Source organism: Amblyraja radiata, chromosome 32, assembly GCF_010909765.2.
Source record: "Amblyraja radiata isolate CabotCenter1 chromosome 32, sAmbRad1.1.pri, whole genome shotgun sequence".
Taxonomy (NCBI): domain Eukaryota; kingdom Metazoa; phylum Chordata; class Chondrichthyes; order Rajiformes; family Rajidae; genus Amblyraja; species Amblyraja radiata.
The window spans coordinates 5910797-5926844 of NC_045987.1; the positions used below are offsets into that span (position 1 = coordinate 5910797).

Below are 16048 nucleotides of genomic sequence, written 5' to 3' on the forward strand. Positions count from 1 at the left end.
AGGCTAGATGCAGGAAGATTGCTCCCGATGTTGGGGAAGTCCAGGACAAGGGGTCACAGCTTAAGGATAAGGGGGAAATCCTTTAAAACCGAGATGAGAAGAACTTTTTTCACACAGAGAGTGGTGAATCTCTGGAACTCCCTGCCAAAGAGGGTAGTCGAGGCCAGTTCATTGGCTATATTTAAGAGGGAGTTAGATGTGGCCCTTGTGGCTAAGGGGATCAGAGGGTATGGAGAGAAGGCAGGTACGGGATACTGAGTTGGATGATCAGCCATGATCATATTGAATGGCGGTGCAGGCTCGAAGGGCCGAATGGCCTACTTCTGCACCTAATTTCTATGTTTCTATGTTTCTATGAATGGCCTACTCCTGCACCTATTGTCTATTGTCTATTGGTGCTCCCACCCCGTTAACTGGATACCCGGGATGTTGCAGGTGAGGTCTGGACGGGATGGGATGGGTTGGGACAGGCTGGGATGCTCCAGGTTGGGTCTGGTTGGGTACCTGCGGGCGAGATAGGGCAGGACAGGGTGGGACATGATGAGACAGGACGGGACTCGAACCTCCCCCTACTCCTCCTCCTCCTACGGATGTGCAGGAGGCGGGACGCTCCCTCACTCCCTCTCTCCCCTCCCCCCTGGTGCCAGGCGCATGCCCACCGCTCCTCTTCCCCGCAGCGGATCGGGACCGGGACCGGGATCGGGATCAGCTCCGCACCGCGGCCCCCGGGGCTCGGCCGAGTGAACTGGCCGCGCCGTAGGATGGCAGCGTAGAGGCGGCGTTGGCGGCGGCGGCGCTCCGTGCAGGGAGGGAGGCAGGGAGGGAGAGAGGAGGACATCGCCCGCCTCCCGCTACCGTGGGAAAGCAGAACCCGTGCCCCGTCCATGTGGGCACCCAGGCCGGCCCCAGGATGAGACGCGCCCGCAGGATGGTTCATCTGCTCGCCTTGTGCCGCATCTCCAGGGCTGTGCAGGTGGGTACCCGCCCGCGGCTGTGAGTGGGCTCTGGGGTGGGGAGATGGCGACATCGATCAAGGGGGTGGACCCGGGGTTCAGCGACTGCAACACTAGTTGTCTTGGTGCCACCCCCCCCCCAATTCAACTAAACCACCGCCTTATCAATAGAAAATTATCACCAGTTCAAACAGGATAAGTGACCGAGAGCTTTGCAAAACGACTTGGGTTTTTTTCCCTTCATGGTCTTAAAGTATAAAAGGGGTTTAGAAAGGGAATCTCCGAGCTTATGGAAGGGGTAGATGAAGACATCCTTGTCAATGGATCATCTCAGTGATGCTCAGAGATCTCTAAGATCATAAGTGATAGCAGCAGAATTAGGCCATTCGGCCCATCAAGTCTACTCCGCCATTCAATCATGGCTGATCTCTCTCTCTCCCTCCTAACTCCATTCTCCTGCCTTCTCCCCACAACCTCTGACACCAGTACTAATCACAAATCTATCTATCTCTGCCTTAAATATATACACTGACTTGGCCTCCACAGCCTTCTGTAGAAAAAAAAATCCACAGATTCACCACCCTAAGGTTTGGACCGGCGGGAGATTTCAGAGGCTGAGAGCCCTTGAGATAAGGGGCAGATTTGTATGGGGCAGATCGGTGTTTTTAAAGAAGATAGGCACAAAATGCTGGAGTAACTCAGCGGGACAGGCAGCATCTCTGGAGAGAAGGAATGGGTGATGTTTCGGGTCGAGACCCTTCTTCAGAAGAAGAGTCTCCACCCGTAATGTCGCCCATTCCTTCTCTCCTTTCTAAAGGTGCGTCCTTTTATTCTGAGGCCATGGCCTCTGGTCCTAGAATGTCCCACTAGTGGAAACATCCTCTCCACGTCGACTCTATCCAGATCTTTCACTGTTCGGTAAACATTCAGTATACATATCAGATAAAATTCTAGAAATATCAGTGAATCACTGAAGGGGCTGCACGGTGGCGCAGCGGTAGAGTTGCTGCTTTACAGCACTTGCAGCGCCAGAGACCCGGGTTCGATCCCGACTACGGCCGCTGTCTGTACGGAGTTTGTACTTTCTCCCCGTGACCCCGTGGGATTTCTTTGAGATCTTCGCTTTCCTCCAACACTCCAAAGACGTACAGGTATGTAGGTTAATTGGCTTGGTATAAATGTAAAAATTGTCCCCAGTGTGTGTAGGATAGTGTTACTATGCGGGATTGCTGGTCAGAGCGGACCCGGTGGGCCGAAGGGCCTGTTTCCGCGCTGTATCTCTAAACTAGACCATCTGATATCCACACAGATTTGTGTGAAAGTTGGGCCAGTGGTTTTAAATGTCAATGTTTATTTGTCTTACGGCTTATCACTGGTCCCAGGACCTCGTGCCTGCACCTGTTAATTCTCCGCTTCACCTGACCTGTTTCCTCTGGAGTTCTGTACTTTGTTTCCATTGAGTTCAGTTTATTGTCACGTATACCGAGGTACAGTGAAAAGCTTCTGCTAACCGGTCAGCGGAAAGGCTATACGCGTTGAGCCTTCCACGGTGTACAGATACATTATCAAGGGACTAACACATTATTAAGGGAATAACTTGAATAGCTTTGAGTGCAAGATGAAGTGCAGTGAAGTCCGATCAAAGATAGTCCGAGGGTCTTTGTACTGACTCTGTGATTAGAACCTCAGGCTTGAGTAAGAAAGGATTCCAGGCTTAGTAGCCAGTGCCATCTCAGGGCCGTGATGTATTCATCAGTTTCAAAGGATTTAACATCATCTGACCCCAGTAGATTAGTTTAATTTAGTTTAGAGATACAGCGCGGAAACAGGCCCTTCGGACCACCGAGTCCGCACCGACCAGCAATCCCCGCACACTGACTCTATCCTACACACATTGGGGACAATTTACAATTATACCAAGCTAATTAACCAACAAACCTGTACGCCCTTGGAGTGTGGGAGAATACCGGAGATCCCGGAAAAAACCAACGCAGGTCACGAGGAGAAGGTACAAACTCTGTACAGACAGCACCCACAGCCAGGATCAAACCCGGGTCTCTGGTGCTGGAAGGCTGCAGGAAATATCCATTCCAATAGTCGCTTATGTAAAAGCTGGCACCAGCAAATTATTCAGCCCATACTGCTGTTATGTCTGCAAGGATACCTGATATACAACACTCTGAATACAAAAAACATAAAGTTCTGTGAAGGTGCTACATGACCATGCTTCTTTACTGAGGCAGTACTGGATTTACAGGATAGGACTGAGGGAGTTCTGGACCTGAGGGCAGCTGTACTGTGACAGGGAACACCTTCCTGTAGGAGGAGCCATGATAAGAGCAGCCATTGAATTGCTGCCCTTACATCGTCAGAGACCCGGGTTCTATCCCGACTACGGGAGCTGTCTGTATGTTCTCCCTGCGACCTGCGTGGGTTTTCTCCGGGTGCTCTGGTTTCCTCCCACACTCCAAAGACGTACAGGCTTGTAGGTTGACACAAAATGCTGGAGTAACTCGGCGTGACACGCAGCATCTCTGGAGAGAAGGAACGGGTGATGTTTCAGAACTAGGTTAATTGACTTGGTATAATTGTAAATTGTCTCTAGTGTGTGTAGATAGCGTTAATGTGCGGGGATCGCTGATTGGCGCCGACTCAGTGGGTCAAAGGGCCTGTTTCCAGGCTGTATCTCTAAACTAAACTAAACGTGAGTGAAAGTCCTAACCTTTATTTATTTTTCAAGCAACATCTAAAAATGATGATCTTGTCACTTACTTGGCTAGCCCAAATATCAAAGGAAGACACAAAATGCAGGAGTAACTCAGCGGGACAGGCAGCATCTCTGGAGAGAAGGAATGGGTGACGTTTCGGGTCGAGGCCCTTCTTCAAACTGATGTCAGGGGAGGGGGAGGTACATAGATAAGGGCGTTGTAAGGTGTGAAAACAGGACAAAGAAAATGTAGAATTGATCATTGTTAGTTGGGAAAAGTTAACAACAAAGCAAACAGGGATAAAATGTAAGGTACACAAAATTGCTGGGGAAACTCAGCGGGTGCAGCAGCATCTATGGAGCGAAGGATCCTTCGCTCCATAGATGCTGCTGCACCCGCTGAGTTTCCCCAGCAATTTTGTGTACCTTCGATATTCCAGCATCTGCAGTTCCCTTTTGAACAGGGATAAAATGTAGTCAGAGACAGTAGGACTAGTCGGTGAACTGGGAAGGGGGAGGGGATAGAAAGGGAAAACAAGGGTTACTTGAAGTTAGGGAAGTCAATGTTCATACCCATGTGGTGTAAGCTGCCCAAGCAAAATATCAGGTGCTGTCCCTTCAATTTGTGCTGGACCTCACTCTGACAATGGAGGTGGCCCAGTACAGAATGGTCAGTGTGGGGATGGGAGGGGGAGTTAAAGTGTTTAGCAACCGGGAGATCAGATAGGCTTAGCGTGACTGAGCGGAGGCGTTTCCCCTCACGAGGCCATTCCCTTTGTCCTGTTTTCACACCTTACACTTCCTTATCTATAGACATCCTTATCTATGTGTCTCCCTCTCCCGTGACATCAGTCTGAAGAAGGGTCTCGACCCGAAACGCAACCATGCCTTCTCTACAGAGATGCTGCCTGTCCTGCTGAGTTACTCCAGCATTTTGTGTCTATCTTCAGTTTAAACCAGCGTCTGCAGTTCCTTCCTACACATCCCCGCTTAAATCTTTCCTCATCTCACCAAAGGTGACGCTCTCTAATTTCAGACTCTACGACTCTTTCCCATTTCCTCTCACCTAGTTCCATCTGCCCATTACCCCCTCCCCATCTAGTTCCATCATTGCTTCATATTGCTGTGTACTGGCCTCCCTCCTTCCTCTCAGTCCTGTTGCAGGGCTTTCACCTGAAACCCCTTCTGCCTCCACAGATGATGCTTCGCCCACTGAGTTCTTTGTTCCAGGCGACAGCACCTGTAGTCTCTTTTGTCTTTATCACAAATCGCTGGTGTCCTCCTGTGCAGTTTCATTCTGTGATTCTAAGTATAAATCAATTGATGCAACAGTTTCAAGCCCCAAAATGATGTGCAGTCAACACTGTAGAAGCTATTGTAATATAGTCATACACAGCGTCCTGCTTCAACTATATGGAGAGGATGTTTCCACTAGTGGGAGTGTCTAGGACCAGAGGCCACAGCCTCAGAATAAAAGGGCGTACGATCAGGAAGGAAATGAGGAAGAATTACTTTAGTCACAGGGCGGTGAATCTGTGGAATTCATTAGCACAGATGGCTGGAGGCCAAGCTAATGGATATTTTTAAGGTGGAGATTGACAGATTGTTACGGGTGCCAGGGGTTTATGGGGTGAAGGCAGGAGAATGGGGTTAGGAGGGAGAGATAGATCAGCTGTGATTGAACAGCAGAGTAGACTTTTGATGGGCCGAATATCCTAATTCTGCTCCTACATCATGAACTTGTGAACAGACTCTAATCAGAACAATGGATTATGCTTTAATGTTTGTTTAAATATGCAAATTATCCAGAATATTGCCAGAAATGGAATGGTCTATTTGAGACTTTGGAAATTAATTCAATGGTAATTTGCACAAGGGGAGTTGATAAATACTTTAAAGGGAACCATTTGCAGATTTCATTAAGATAATGGAATTAATTGAATAGCTCTATTCTGAATTCCCCTGGTCTTGAAATGCTGCCCCACGGAGACAGCTGGCGGGCCTCAGTGTAATGCAGCCATCCCTCCTCTAAACCTCACAGCCTGGATCATTCGCTCCATTTTCTGAAGCAGAGTTTGAAGCCACAAGCAAGTCTCCATTTGAGATGTAATCCTCCTCATGCTCAGTTAAACCACAAGATGCCTAGATTGTTGTTAAGTAAGTACAGGGTGAGTTCGGAGTTCAGTTCTGTGGTGAGAGGCAGGTTTTGTAGATTGAAAGAATTGTGTACACTTCAGGCTAGAGCTTGTTGGGTTGTGGAATGGAATATTTTCACTTTCTTTTCCCCTCGCCAAAACAAAATTGGGTAATTAAACTGCATCGACTCTGAGGTTTCACCCGTCCACTGAGATAAATTGCAGCGCGGCCCAAAGTGCCGTGGCCAAATACCAGATCAACACGAGGTTAAAGACCCTACCAGCAATCCCACTCTGTGTTTGATTCTCTCACTGCATATTGATTCCTATTTCAGTTTAGTTTAGAGACAGAGCACGGTGGCGCAGCGGTAGAGTTGCTGCCTCGCAGCACCAGAGACCCGGGTTCATCCTGACCACGGGGGCTGCCTGTAGGGAATTTGTACGTTCCCCACGTGACCTGCGTGGGTTTTCTCCGGGTGCTCTGGATTCCAAAGTCATACAGGTTTGTAGGTTAATTGGCTCTGGTAAAGATTGTAAAATGCCCCTAGTGTGTGTAGAAACTTACAAAATCTTATAGAAACTTACAAAATTCTTAAGGGGTTGGACAGGCTAGATGCAGGAAGATTGTTCCCGATGTTGGGGAAGTCCAGGACAAGGGGTCACAGTTTAAGGATAAAGAGGAAATCCTTTAGGACCGAGATGAGAAAAACATTTTTCACACAGAGAGTGGTGAATCTGTGGAATTCTCTGCCACCGAAGGTAGTTGAGGCCACAGTTCGTTGGCTATATTTAAGAGGGAGTTAGATGTGTCCCTTGTGGCTAAAGGGATCAGGGGGTATGGAGAGAAGGCAGGTACAGGATACTGAGTTGGATGATCAGCCATGATCATATTGAATGGCGGTGCAGGCTCGAAGGGCCGAATGGCCTACTCCTGCACCTATTTTCTATGTTTCTATGTGTAGGGTAGTGCCGCTGTGCGGTGATCGCTGGCCGGCATGGAGTCGGTGGGCCGAAGAGCCTGTTCTGCTATGTATCTCTAAACTAAAAACTAAAGCTGCCAGGGATGCTTTTTAAAAAAAATCCAATACCATCTTGAACTTGACCCCATTGCCATTTTCCAGCGTGCTACTGATCGGTAATTCCACTTTCTTATTATGCTCCCTTTGATATTAACGCAACTTGTGGCAGAGGAGCTGTGCCAAGGATTGTAATGCATCATTATCTGGACGTAAACTATTTGTGGTTTTTGTTTGCAGAAGCGTCTACCTGGAGTCAAGGTGAAGTATCTGTTTTTAATGTGGTTAGGAATCCTACTGGGCAGCTGGGTGCTTTACATGCATTACTCTTCCTACTCTGAGCTGTGTCGAGGTCACATCTGCCAAATGATCATTGTAAGTACCACCGGTTTGGACAACTTCGCCTTTTGCAATCAATACGCATTGAAATTAAAACTAAGCTAGACACAAAATGCTGGAGTAACTCAGTTTAGTCACAGGCAGCATCTCTGGAGAGAAGGAAGGAATCTCTCCAGAAATGCTGCCTGTCCCGCTGTGTTGCTCCAGCATTTTGTGTCTACCTTTGATTTAAACCAGCATCTGCAGTTCTTTCCTGCACGTAAAGATATCTAGGATTTGCTGCTCATAATGTTATCCGTATCCATCTCATACAGTATGTTCTCTCAACGTCATAGAATGCCAGATAACTGTAATTTAGCAACATCATGAGTCGAACGAGAGGGGTATTTCTCGGATCTTTCAATTTTATGTAACTTATTCTAGACGTGAGTTTCCTTCCCAGACCTCTCAATGCAAAAGCAGGACCTCAGCTAAACTAAGAGAATCATAGAAACATAGAAAATAGGTGCAGGAGTAGGCCATTCGGCCCTTCGAGCCTGCACCGCCATTCAATATGATCATGGCTGATCATCCAACTCAGTATCCTGTACCTGCCTTCTCTCCATACCCCCTGATCCCTTTAGCCACAAGGGCCGCATCTAACTTCCCCTTAAATATAGCCAATGAACTGGCCTCAACTACCTTCTGTGGCAGAGAGTTCCAGAGATTCACCACTCTCTGTGTGAAAAACGTTTTTCTCATGCCTAAAAGATTTCCCCTTTCTCCTTAAACTGTGTCCCCTTGTCCTGGACTTCCCCAATATCAGGAACAATCTTCCTGCATCTAGCCTGTCCAACCCCTTAAGAATGAATAATAAGAGGCAAGTAGTAGCATTTAACAACATCAGAAGTCTAAATCACTATGCTTTAGTCCCAGACCCACATAATTGTTCACAAAACTATGAATGTGAAGTTTCATATATCACGGATTTGGGCTCTTCTTTCTGCAGCATTAATACTGGGGCCTAAAACATGGTGATTTTCTATTAAAGGTTCCCACTTGCCTTTCATCATTTGTTCTCTCGGTTTACCAGAGTTCCTAATTACATAAGCACTCTGATCTGGAATGTGATCTTTTTCAGTGCGATCGTTATAAGAAAGGAATTATTTCCGGATCTGCATGCAAGGACCTGTGTGAAGAAAACGAACTGCAGTTTCAACAATGCCTGTCCTCAAGCCCAGTCAATCAGGTACGCTGAACACCTCCGCTCAGTCCGCCTAAACCTACCTGATCTCCCGGTTGCTCAACACTTTAACTCCCCTTCCCTTCTCACACTGACCTTTCTTTTCCTGGGCCCCCTCCATTGTCAGAGTGAGGCCCACCAGTGCAAATTGGAGGAACAGCATCTCATATTTCACTTGGGCAGCTTTCACCCCAGCGGTATGAACATTGACTTCTCTAACTTCAAGTAACCCTTGCTTTCCCTCTCTCTCCATCCTTCCCCCTTCCCAGTTCTCGGATCAGTCCTACTGTCTCTGACTACATTTTATCCCTGTTCGCTTTGTTGTTCCCTTCTCCCAGCTAACAATGATCTATTCTACATTTTCCTTGATCTCCATTCCCTTTGCCCTTTTTTCCCACCTTACACTTCCTTATCTCTGCCATCAGTCTGAAGAAGGGTCTCGACCTGAAACGTCACCCATTCCTTCTCTACAGAGATGCTGCCTGTCCCGTTGAGTTACCCCAAGCATTTTGTGTCAGTCAGGTACTCGACTTATTTGTGAGATCAGTACCAGTGCTTATACAATGGTCAACACATTGTGGTGAACGGCTAGGCTTGTCTGAGAATCAAGATGAGTTAAGAAGAGATAAACACTTAGGATGTTAGTTTCTTCATTCATGGAAGTTTCACCAGGATGTTGCCTGGGATGAATGGTTTCAGTTAAGAGTGCAGACTTCATTTCCCTGGCGTGAAGAGGGTGAGAGAGGGCATGACCGAGGAAAATAAAGTTACAAGCAGTAAACTGCAGAAAACCTTTCCCCATATCAGAAGTTGATAGAAGTCGAGGACATGGATTTAATAAGGTAAGGGGGAAGAGGTATTGAGGGTCAATGAGGGGATTTGTTATCACACAGAGTGGGGAATAACTGGAAGACCCTGCCTTGAAAAGTGGTGGAAGCAGAGTCATTGAAAGTGAAAAGCCTCCAATAGTGAAAGGCCTGGATAGATTGGATGCGGAGAGGATGTTTCCACTAGTGGGGGAGTCTAAGACCAGTGGGGGAGTCCAGGACCAATGGCCATAGCCTCACTATAAAAGGACGTACCTCTAGAAAGGAGATGAGGAGGAATTTCTTTAGCCAGAGGGTGGTGAAAATGGGGAATTCATTGCCACAGATGGCTGTGGAGGACAAGTCAATGGATATTTTTAAGGTGGAAATTGGCAGATTCTTGATTAGTACGGGTGTTGGGTTATGGGGAGAAGGCAATGGGGTTGAGTGGGAAAGATAAATGAGCCATGATTGAATAGCGGAGTAGACCTGAAGGGCCGAATGGCCTATTATGACTTTATGAACATACATATCTTTAGACAGTTGTTTGAATTTAAGTTATAGAAAATGTATTTTTAAGATAGAGCATATGATTATTTTATGAGTGGATGTGTGATAACTGTAATGTATTTTGCAAGCAGGTGATGTTGGACCTATGATTTTCAAAGTGCTTGGTCAACTCCATTCTCACCACTTCGTGATGGTGGAAGATCAATGTAATGAATCCTCACTTTCTTTCCTTGCAAGATCTTCCCTGACCACCCAAGCTGGTGTTGAGAAACTAAATAATCCACCATGCACGGCATCAATATGTTCATCAAATTACTATTTATGGTTATTGAGAAATACAAGTGGTGCAGTGAGAAGGAAGATGGAGGTGGAATGAGACCCTAGGTGGTAATGCTAAAGCCATACTGTAATAATATCATGTTTTTACCTCCCTCAGGTTTATGGTGGTGTTTGGAGAGATAAGGAAGTCATTATTAAGTGCGGGATAGAAGATGCCTTCAAAACAGATCTAAACCTGGAGTCTCTACCTCGGAAGGACCTTGCGTTGTTTGACAAACCGACCAGAGGCACCTCGATGGAGGAGTTCAGGGAGATGCTGCTCACGTTCCTGAAGGTTGGTTTAATACAACTTCCCATCATGTGTCTCAGATTCGGAAACTCAAATCTGCCAGATTGAATCACGATAGTTGACTTGGTCTCAGAAAATCAGATTTTTTTACCCAAAAATGCCCTCAACTTGATGACAACAAATTAGGAACACACACCTGATAAAGAGTCTTTGCCAGTTGCACTAAATTCCTCAAAAGTGAATTTCACCCTTAATAAATGGAAGGATTCTTTAGACACTGTGCCCATCGATGGATAGGCACCAACCTGATAAATGGGAGCTTCATGAACAACCACTTGCCCTTCTGAAACCCACATTGACTTTGTACCTAACCACAAATACTAGAAACATTGCAGCGGCACCAAGTGGTGGGACTGGGAACTCAGAACCCTCGTCATTGGTCGGGTCTGTCATGTAACCCGGGGGGTTCATTCGCGGGCTTTTAAAGAGTAAACAGTTGTTAGCGCTCCTCGCATCGACAGGAGTTGTAGTCGTTAGTTCTAGACTTGGCACGCAGTGGTTTGAGTATTTATTTTGCTAATAAAGAATATTCTGCTCAACCTCACCTGGTCGCACTACAACATTATATTAAAACAGTTTAATCGAGGACTTCCAAAGGTTACGATACCATATATTCAAATCTGACCTCCAGGTAACACTATTCATACCACAATTCATCGATCCATCATTAAACCAACCAGCTCTAAACCACAAATAGCCACTGAACTTCTCCCCCCCCCCCCCCCCCAAGGTTTTGGTTTATTGTCACGTGTACCAAGATGTTTTAAGGATAAGGGGGAAATCTTTTAGGACCGAGATGAGAAAAACATTTTTCACACAGAGAGTGGCGAATCTGTGGAATTCTCTGCCACAGAAGGTAGTTGAGGCCAGTTCATTGGCTATATTTAAGAGGGAGTTAGATGTGGCCCTTGTGACTAAAGGGATCAGGGGGTATGGAGAGAAGGCAGGTACAGGATACTGAGTTGGATGATCAGCCACGATCATATTGAATGGCGGTGCAGGCTCGAAGGGCCGAATGGCCTACTCCTGCACCTATTTTCTCTGTTTCTATGTTTTGTTTATACATGTCATTCAGACCGATCAAATATATAAATACAATCGTCTAACTCAAATACAATAGATGGAACAAATGGGAATATGCAGAGTGCAGAATATAGTTCTCAGCATTGTAGCGCATCAATTCCGTTAGACAAAATCCCTTGTCTCCCGTGAACCTTAATGTGATTATCTATCCGTGTCCTATTGCCAAGAGGCTTAAATTAGTTTACAGCTTTCTCCACTCCTGCATCATATTCCCACCCACACTGAACTCCCACTGATATATAATTTAGAAGGTTCACATCCCAGCATCACAGAGGCACAGAGTCTCTTGCCCCAGAGTAGGGGAATTGAGGACCAGGGGACATAGGTTTAAGGTGAAGGCAGAAAGATTTAATAGGACTCTGAGGGGTACCTTTTTCACACAAAGGGTGGTAGGAGTATGGAACAAGCTGCCAGAGGAGGGTTTCGGCCCGAAACGTTGCCCATTTCCTTCGCCCCATAGATGCTGCCTCACCCGCCGAATTTCTCCAGCACTTTTGTCTACCTGCCAGAGGAGGTAGTTGAGGTAGGGACTATTGCAATGTTTAAGAAACAGTTAAACAGGGACATGGATAGGACAGGTTTGGAGGGATATGGGCCAAACACTAGTGTAGATGGACTTGTTGGTCAGCGTGGGGAAGTTGGGCCGAAGGGCATTGTTCCACACTGTGTCACTATGACTCCATTCCGTTTTCATGTTCTTCCTTTGATACTACGTTTAGTACTCCTTCAATGCTTTCAATAACAATGCTTGCACTTTATTTCAGGCTAGTCTTGGTGATCAACAATCACTGGGAAACCTTGTCACCAGAATAATCAGCATGGCCGACATTAACCAGGATAAGAAGGTATCCTTAGCAGAGGCTAAGTCCATCTGGGCTTTGCTTCAGCTCAATGAGTTTTTGTTGATAGTTTCTCTGCACGAGAAAGAACACACAGCACGGTTGCTGGGCTTCTGTGGAGACCTGTACATCACGGAGAAGGTCCCATACCACTCCCTCCACAGCGTCAAGATGCCACCATTCCTCAAGGCGGTTTTGCCCTCGATGGTGGCCAGGAGCCTGAACCGCTGGTTCGCCCCGGCGTGGCACAAGCGCGCAGAAATCACAATCGGGCTCCTCGAATTCGTGGAGGAGATTTTTCACGGCACTTACGGTAGTTTCTACATCTGCGACGCCGACCTGGGCAACATCGGCCACAATGAGAAATACGATTTCAAAATGGTCAACCTCAGGAAGGTGGTGACAGAAATGACTCTGAAAGATTTCTATAAGGGGCGCCACTGTGAACACAACGCAGACTGCACACACGGGAAGGACTGCATGGCAACTTGTGACAAGCTCGCCAAGCAATGCAACACTGAACTTATACAGCCAAATCTGGCCAAAATCTGCGGCTTGCTGCAGGAATATCTGCTGTATGGGGCTCCCACTGATTTCAGAGATGAACTGCAGAAACACTTACAAACTTGCATGAAACTGAACGGCTTGGCAAGCCAGATGGAAGTTCACCACTCACTGCTGTTGAACAACATCAAAACATTACTCTGGAAAAAGATCTCTCACACCAAATACTCTTAAAGGGCCAGAGACTCTTTAAACATTGTGCTTGGGGGTCTTTAACTTACATAACTTATAAATTAGTATCAATTGTGTCAACAACTTCGTAAAGTTCTAGGCAAGTAGCTGTAGGTCCGAGTAAGGAAATTAAAAATAACCTTTACTTTTGTCGAATCTTAAGCCTGTGAGGGATAAGATGTTATTAAAGGTAAAATGTTGTAGATGCATAACAAAAACATTTATTTGGATGTAAGTTTTTGCTGAGTGTTTGGGAATTATCCCTCTGGTTTCGTACTGAGTTTTAGTCTCAATCATTGTGTAGAACTTTATCAACAGAATGAGATGCCCTTCCTTCAGCCTCTCATTTCCTTTATGCTGTGGCGAATATCGCGAACTTTGGATATGTCGGACTGTAAGTTATTAATAAAATCATCAGTTGACTGAAAAATGACGAGATTTCCAACGTTCGTCTTCTACACGTTGACTTTTACAAAACCAAACACCATCCGGCCTCATCACAGTCAGGATCGAACCCAGGTCTCTGGCGCTGCATTCGCTGTAATAAGGCAGCAACTCTGCCTCTGTGCCACCGTTACAAAATGCGTTGTGGTAACTCACCGAGGCATCTCACAATCGACAACGTACAGCTGAGCATAGGGATAGCCACTGCCTGTAAATTCTTCTTCGTGACCTGGCGCCCTGCCAGAAATATTTCACAGCTGCTTCAACATCACTCAATCCACATTCTGGAACTCCCTAACTAACAGACAGTGAGAGCACCTTCCCCAGAGGGTCTGCAGCTGTTCTTGACTCACTCGCACCTTCTTAAAGGCACTCGGAAATGGGCAGCAAATAACTGCACTGCAAGAACACACAGATAATGAATACAAACTTCCCATCACATTCGTCAACACTTTACTGTTCGGTTCAGTTCAGTTTTGTTTATTGTCGCATGTACCGAGGTACAGTGAAAAAGCTTTTGGTGCGTGCTAACCAGCCAACGGAAAGACAATACGTGATTACAATCGGGCCATTCACAGGGTATAGATACACGATAAAGGGAATAATCTTTAGTGCAAGGTAAAACTAGTAAAGTCCAATCAAAGATAGTTCGAGGGTCCCCGATGAGGTAGATAGTTCAGTACTGCTCTCTGGTTACTGTTGTCTCAGCCAAGTGATTGTGATGTTTTAATGCACCCCCCCAACTTAATCACTGTATCTTAGAAAGCAACCCTGCAAGTAAACCCAGACAGGACACAGCCTCAGTTAAACATCTGTATCATAGCTAAGCCAGGTGTCATCAGAGCGTCCAGAACAGGAATTAAAGCTGGATTTCCCTCTCATAGAGGACGTCTGCCAAAACACTATCACTCACTGATCTCATAACCTGGAAAGTGAACCAGGGCTTCCAAAACCTCTCTTGCAGAACTGGAGTGTACGTCTGCAGCTTCTCACCACAGGCAGAGAAATGTGTCGAATGAAGGTTAAGAGCAAGGAAAATGGATCATGCGGGATGCTGAAAGTGTTGCATTCGAGTCACAGAGTGATACAGCATGGGAACAGGCCCTTCAGCCCAACTTGCCCACACCAGCCAACATGTCCCAGCATATCAGATTCTTATTAAATCTTTTCCCCTTCACCTAAAACCTATATCCTCGATTCACCTACTCTGGACAAGAGACTCTATGCATCTACCTGATCTATTCCTCTCATGATTTTATACACCTCTATAAGATCACCCCCACATCATCCTGTACTCCAAGGAATAGAGTTCCAGCATACTCAACCTCTCCCTATAGCTCAGACCCTCTGGTCCTGGCAACATCCATTACTCCATCATCTCCTGTGGAACTCAAAGGAATTCCCCATTTCACAGCAAACACTACATTGGGGTTTAAGACACTTGGAGCAAGGGAGCTGGCTTTGAGCATATTTGAGATTGTGAATTGCGTGAAATCCCAGACTCTCCCAAGTTGCAAGTGGTTGTCAAGCATTTGCTGTGGAAAATCAGACGGTGCCTATGGACATCAAGCAGAACGCACATCCCAGATCAATGAGATTCCTTCTTGATTAAGTTCTGATGCAGCCAGTAGAGCCACAACCTCACAGTACCAGGATCCCAGGCTCAATCCTGACCACGTGAGCTGTCTGTGTGGAGTTTGCACATTCCCCCAGGACAGTGGCGCAGCGGTAGAATTGCTGCCTCACAATGCGTGACCACGGTTCAATCCTGACTACAGGCGTTGCCTGTGCAGAGTTTGTACCTTCTTCTTGTGACGGCATGGATTGCAGCAAAGTAGCACTGAGGCAGATCAACCATGAATTGGGAGCACACATATGGGGAAAATGCCTTAATCCTGCATCTGCCCGAACCTCCAGGTGGTACTAGTGTTGAATCCATAAAATTAGGTTCACGACCCGCACTTGAGTTCTGACGAGTACCAGCCTTACTCTGGCATGACATTCCTCCATTCCAAATAAGGAATTTCTTTAGTCGGAGGGTGGTGAATCTGTGGAATTCATTGCCATAGACAGATGTGGAGGCCAAGTCAATTGATATTTTTAAGGCAGAGAATGACAGGTTCTTGATAAGTACAGATGTCAGGGGTTATGGGGAGAAGGCAGGAGAATGGGGTTGAGAGGGTAAGACAGATCAGCCATGGTTGAATAGCAGTGTAAACTTGATGGGCCGAATGGCCTAATTCTGCTCCTAGAACCTATGAACTACCTTGCTACCTTGCCCTCAGGATATTTTCAGCATACTGTTTTTGTTACCTCAGTATTACCCATACAGATGCTATCAACTTCAAAGAACTCTTTAAAAATAATCATACTTGAACTCGTTGGAGCCATAGCAATATCCAGTGGAAATCAATCATCAAATAACCAGAAAGGTGATGATTCCTTTCGCTAGAACTAATGGGGTTTGTTTTGGAAGTTCTCCCTACTGCTGAAGTGCATAGTGCCTACCTTATATTTTTGAACTTCCCAAAAGTAGGGTCATTTTCTCACATCTACCTCAAATAACTATTCCCAAGTGGAAGATGGACACAGAAAGCCGGAGTAACTCAGCGGGACAGGCAGCAGCTCTGG

The 16048-nt window shown here is 46.3% G+C and overlaps 1 protein-coding gene across 1 annotated transcript; it reads left to right on the plus strand.

Annotated features, from left to right (window-relative positions):
- Positions 1-639: 639 nt before the first annotated feature.
- On the plus strand, positions 640-13403 carry dipk1b (divergent protein kinase domain 1B). The gene is made up of 5 exons (XM_033048708.1): positions 640-973; positions 7052-7186; positions 8271-8378; positions 10125-10301; positions 12164-13403. Exons 1-5 carry the CDS (start codon positions 911-913, stop codon positions 12974-12976), a joined length of 1296 nt encoding a protein of 431 aa, XP_032904599.1. The 5' UTR covers positions 640-910; the 3' UTR covers positions 12977-13403.
- Positions 13404-16048: the final 2645 nt, after the last annotated feature.

Excerpts from the sequence above, each read along its gene's own strand:
- dipk1b (XM_033048708.1), top strand. The coding sequence starts at position 911 with ATGAGACGCGCCCGCAGGATGGTTCATCTGCTCGCCTTGTGCCGCATC. Across the intron at positions 974-7,051 it reads GCATCTCCAGGGCTGTGCAG|AAGCGTCTACCTGGAGTCAA; the intron begins GTGGGTACCCGC and ends TTTTGTTTGCAG. Across the intron at positions 7,187-8,270 it reads ACATCTGCCAAATGATCATT|TGCGATCGTTATAAGAAAGG; the intron begins GTAAGTACCACC and ends GATCTTTTTCAG.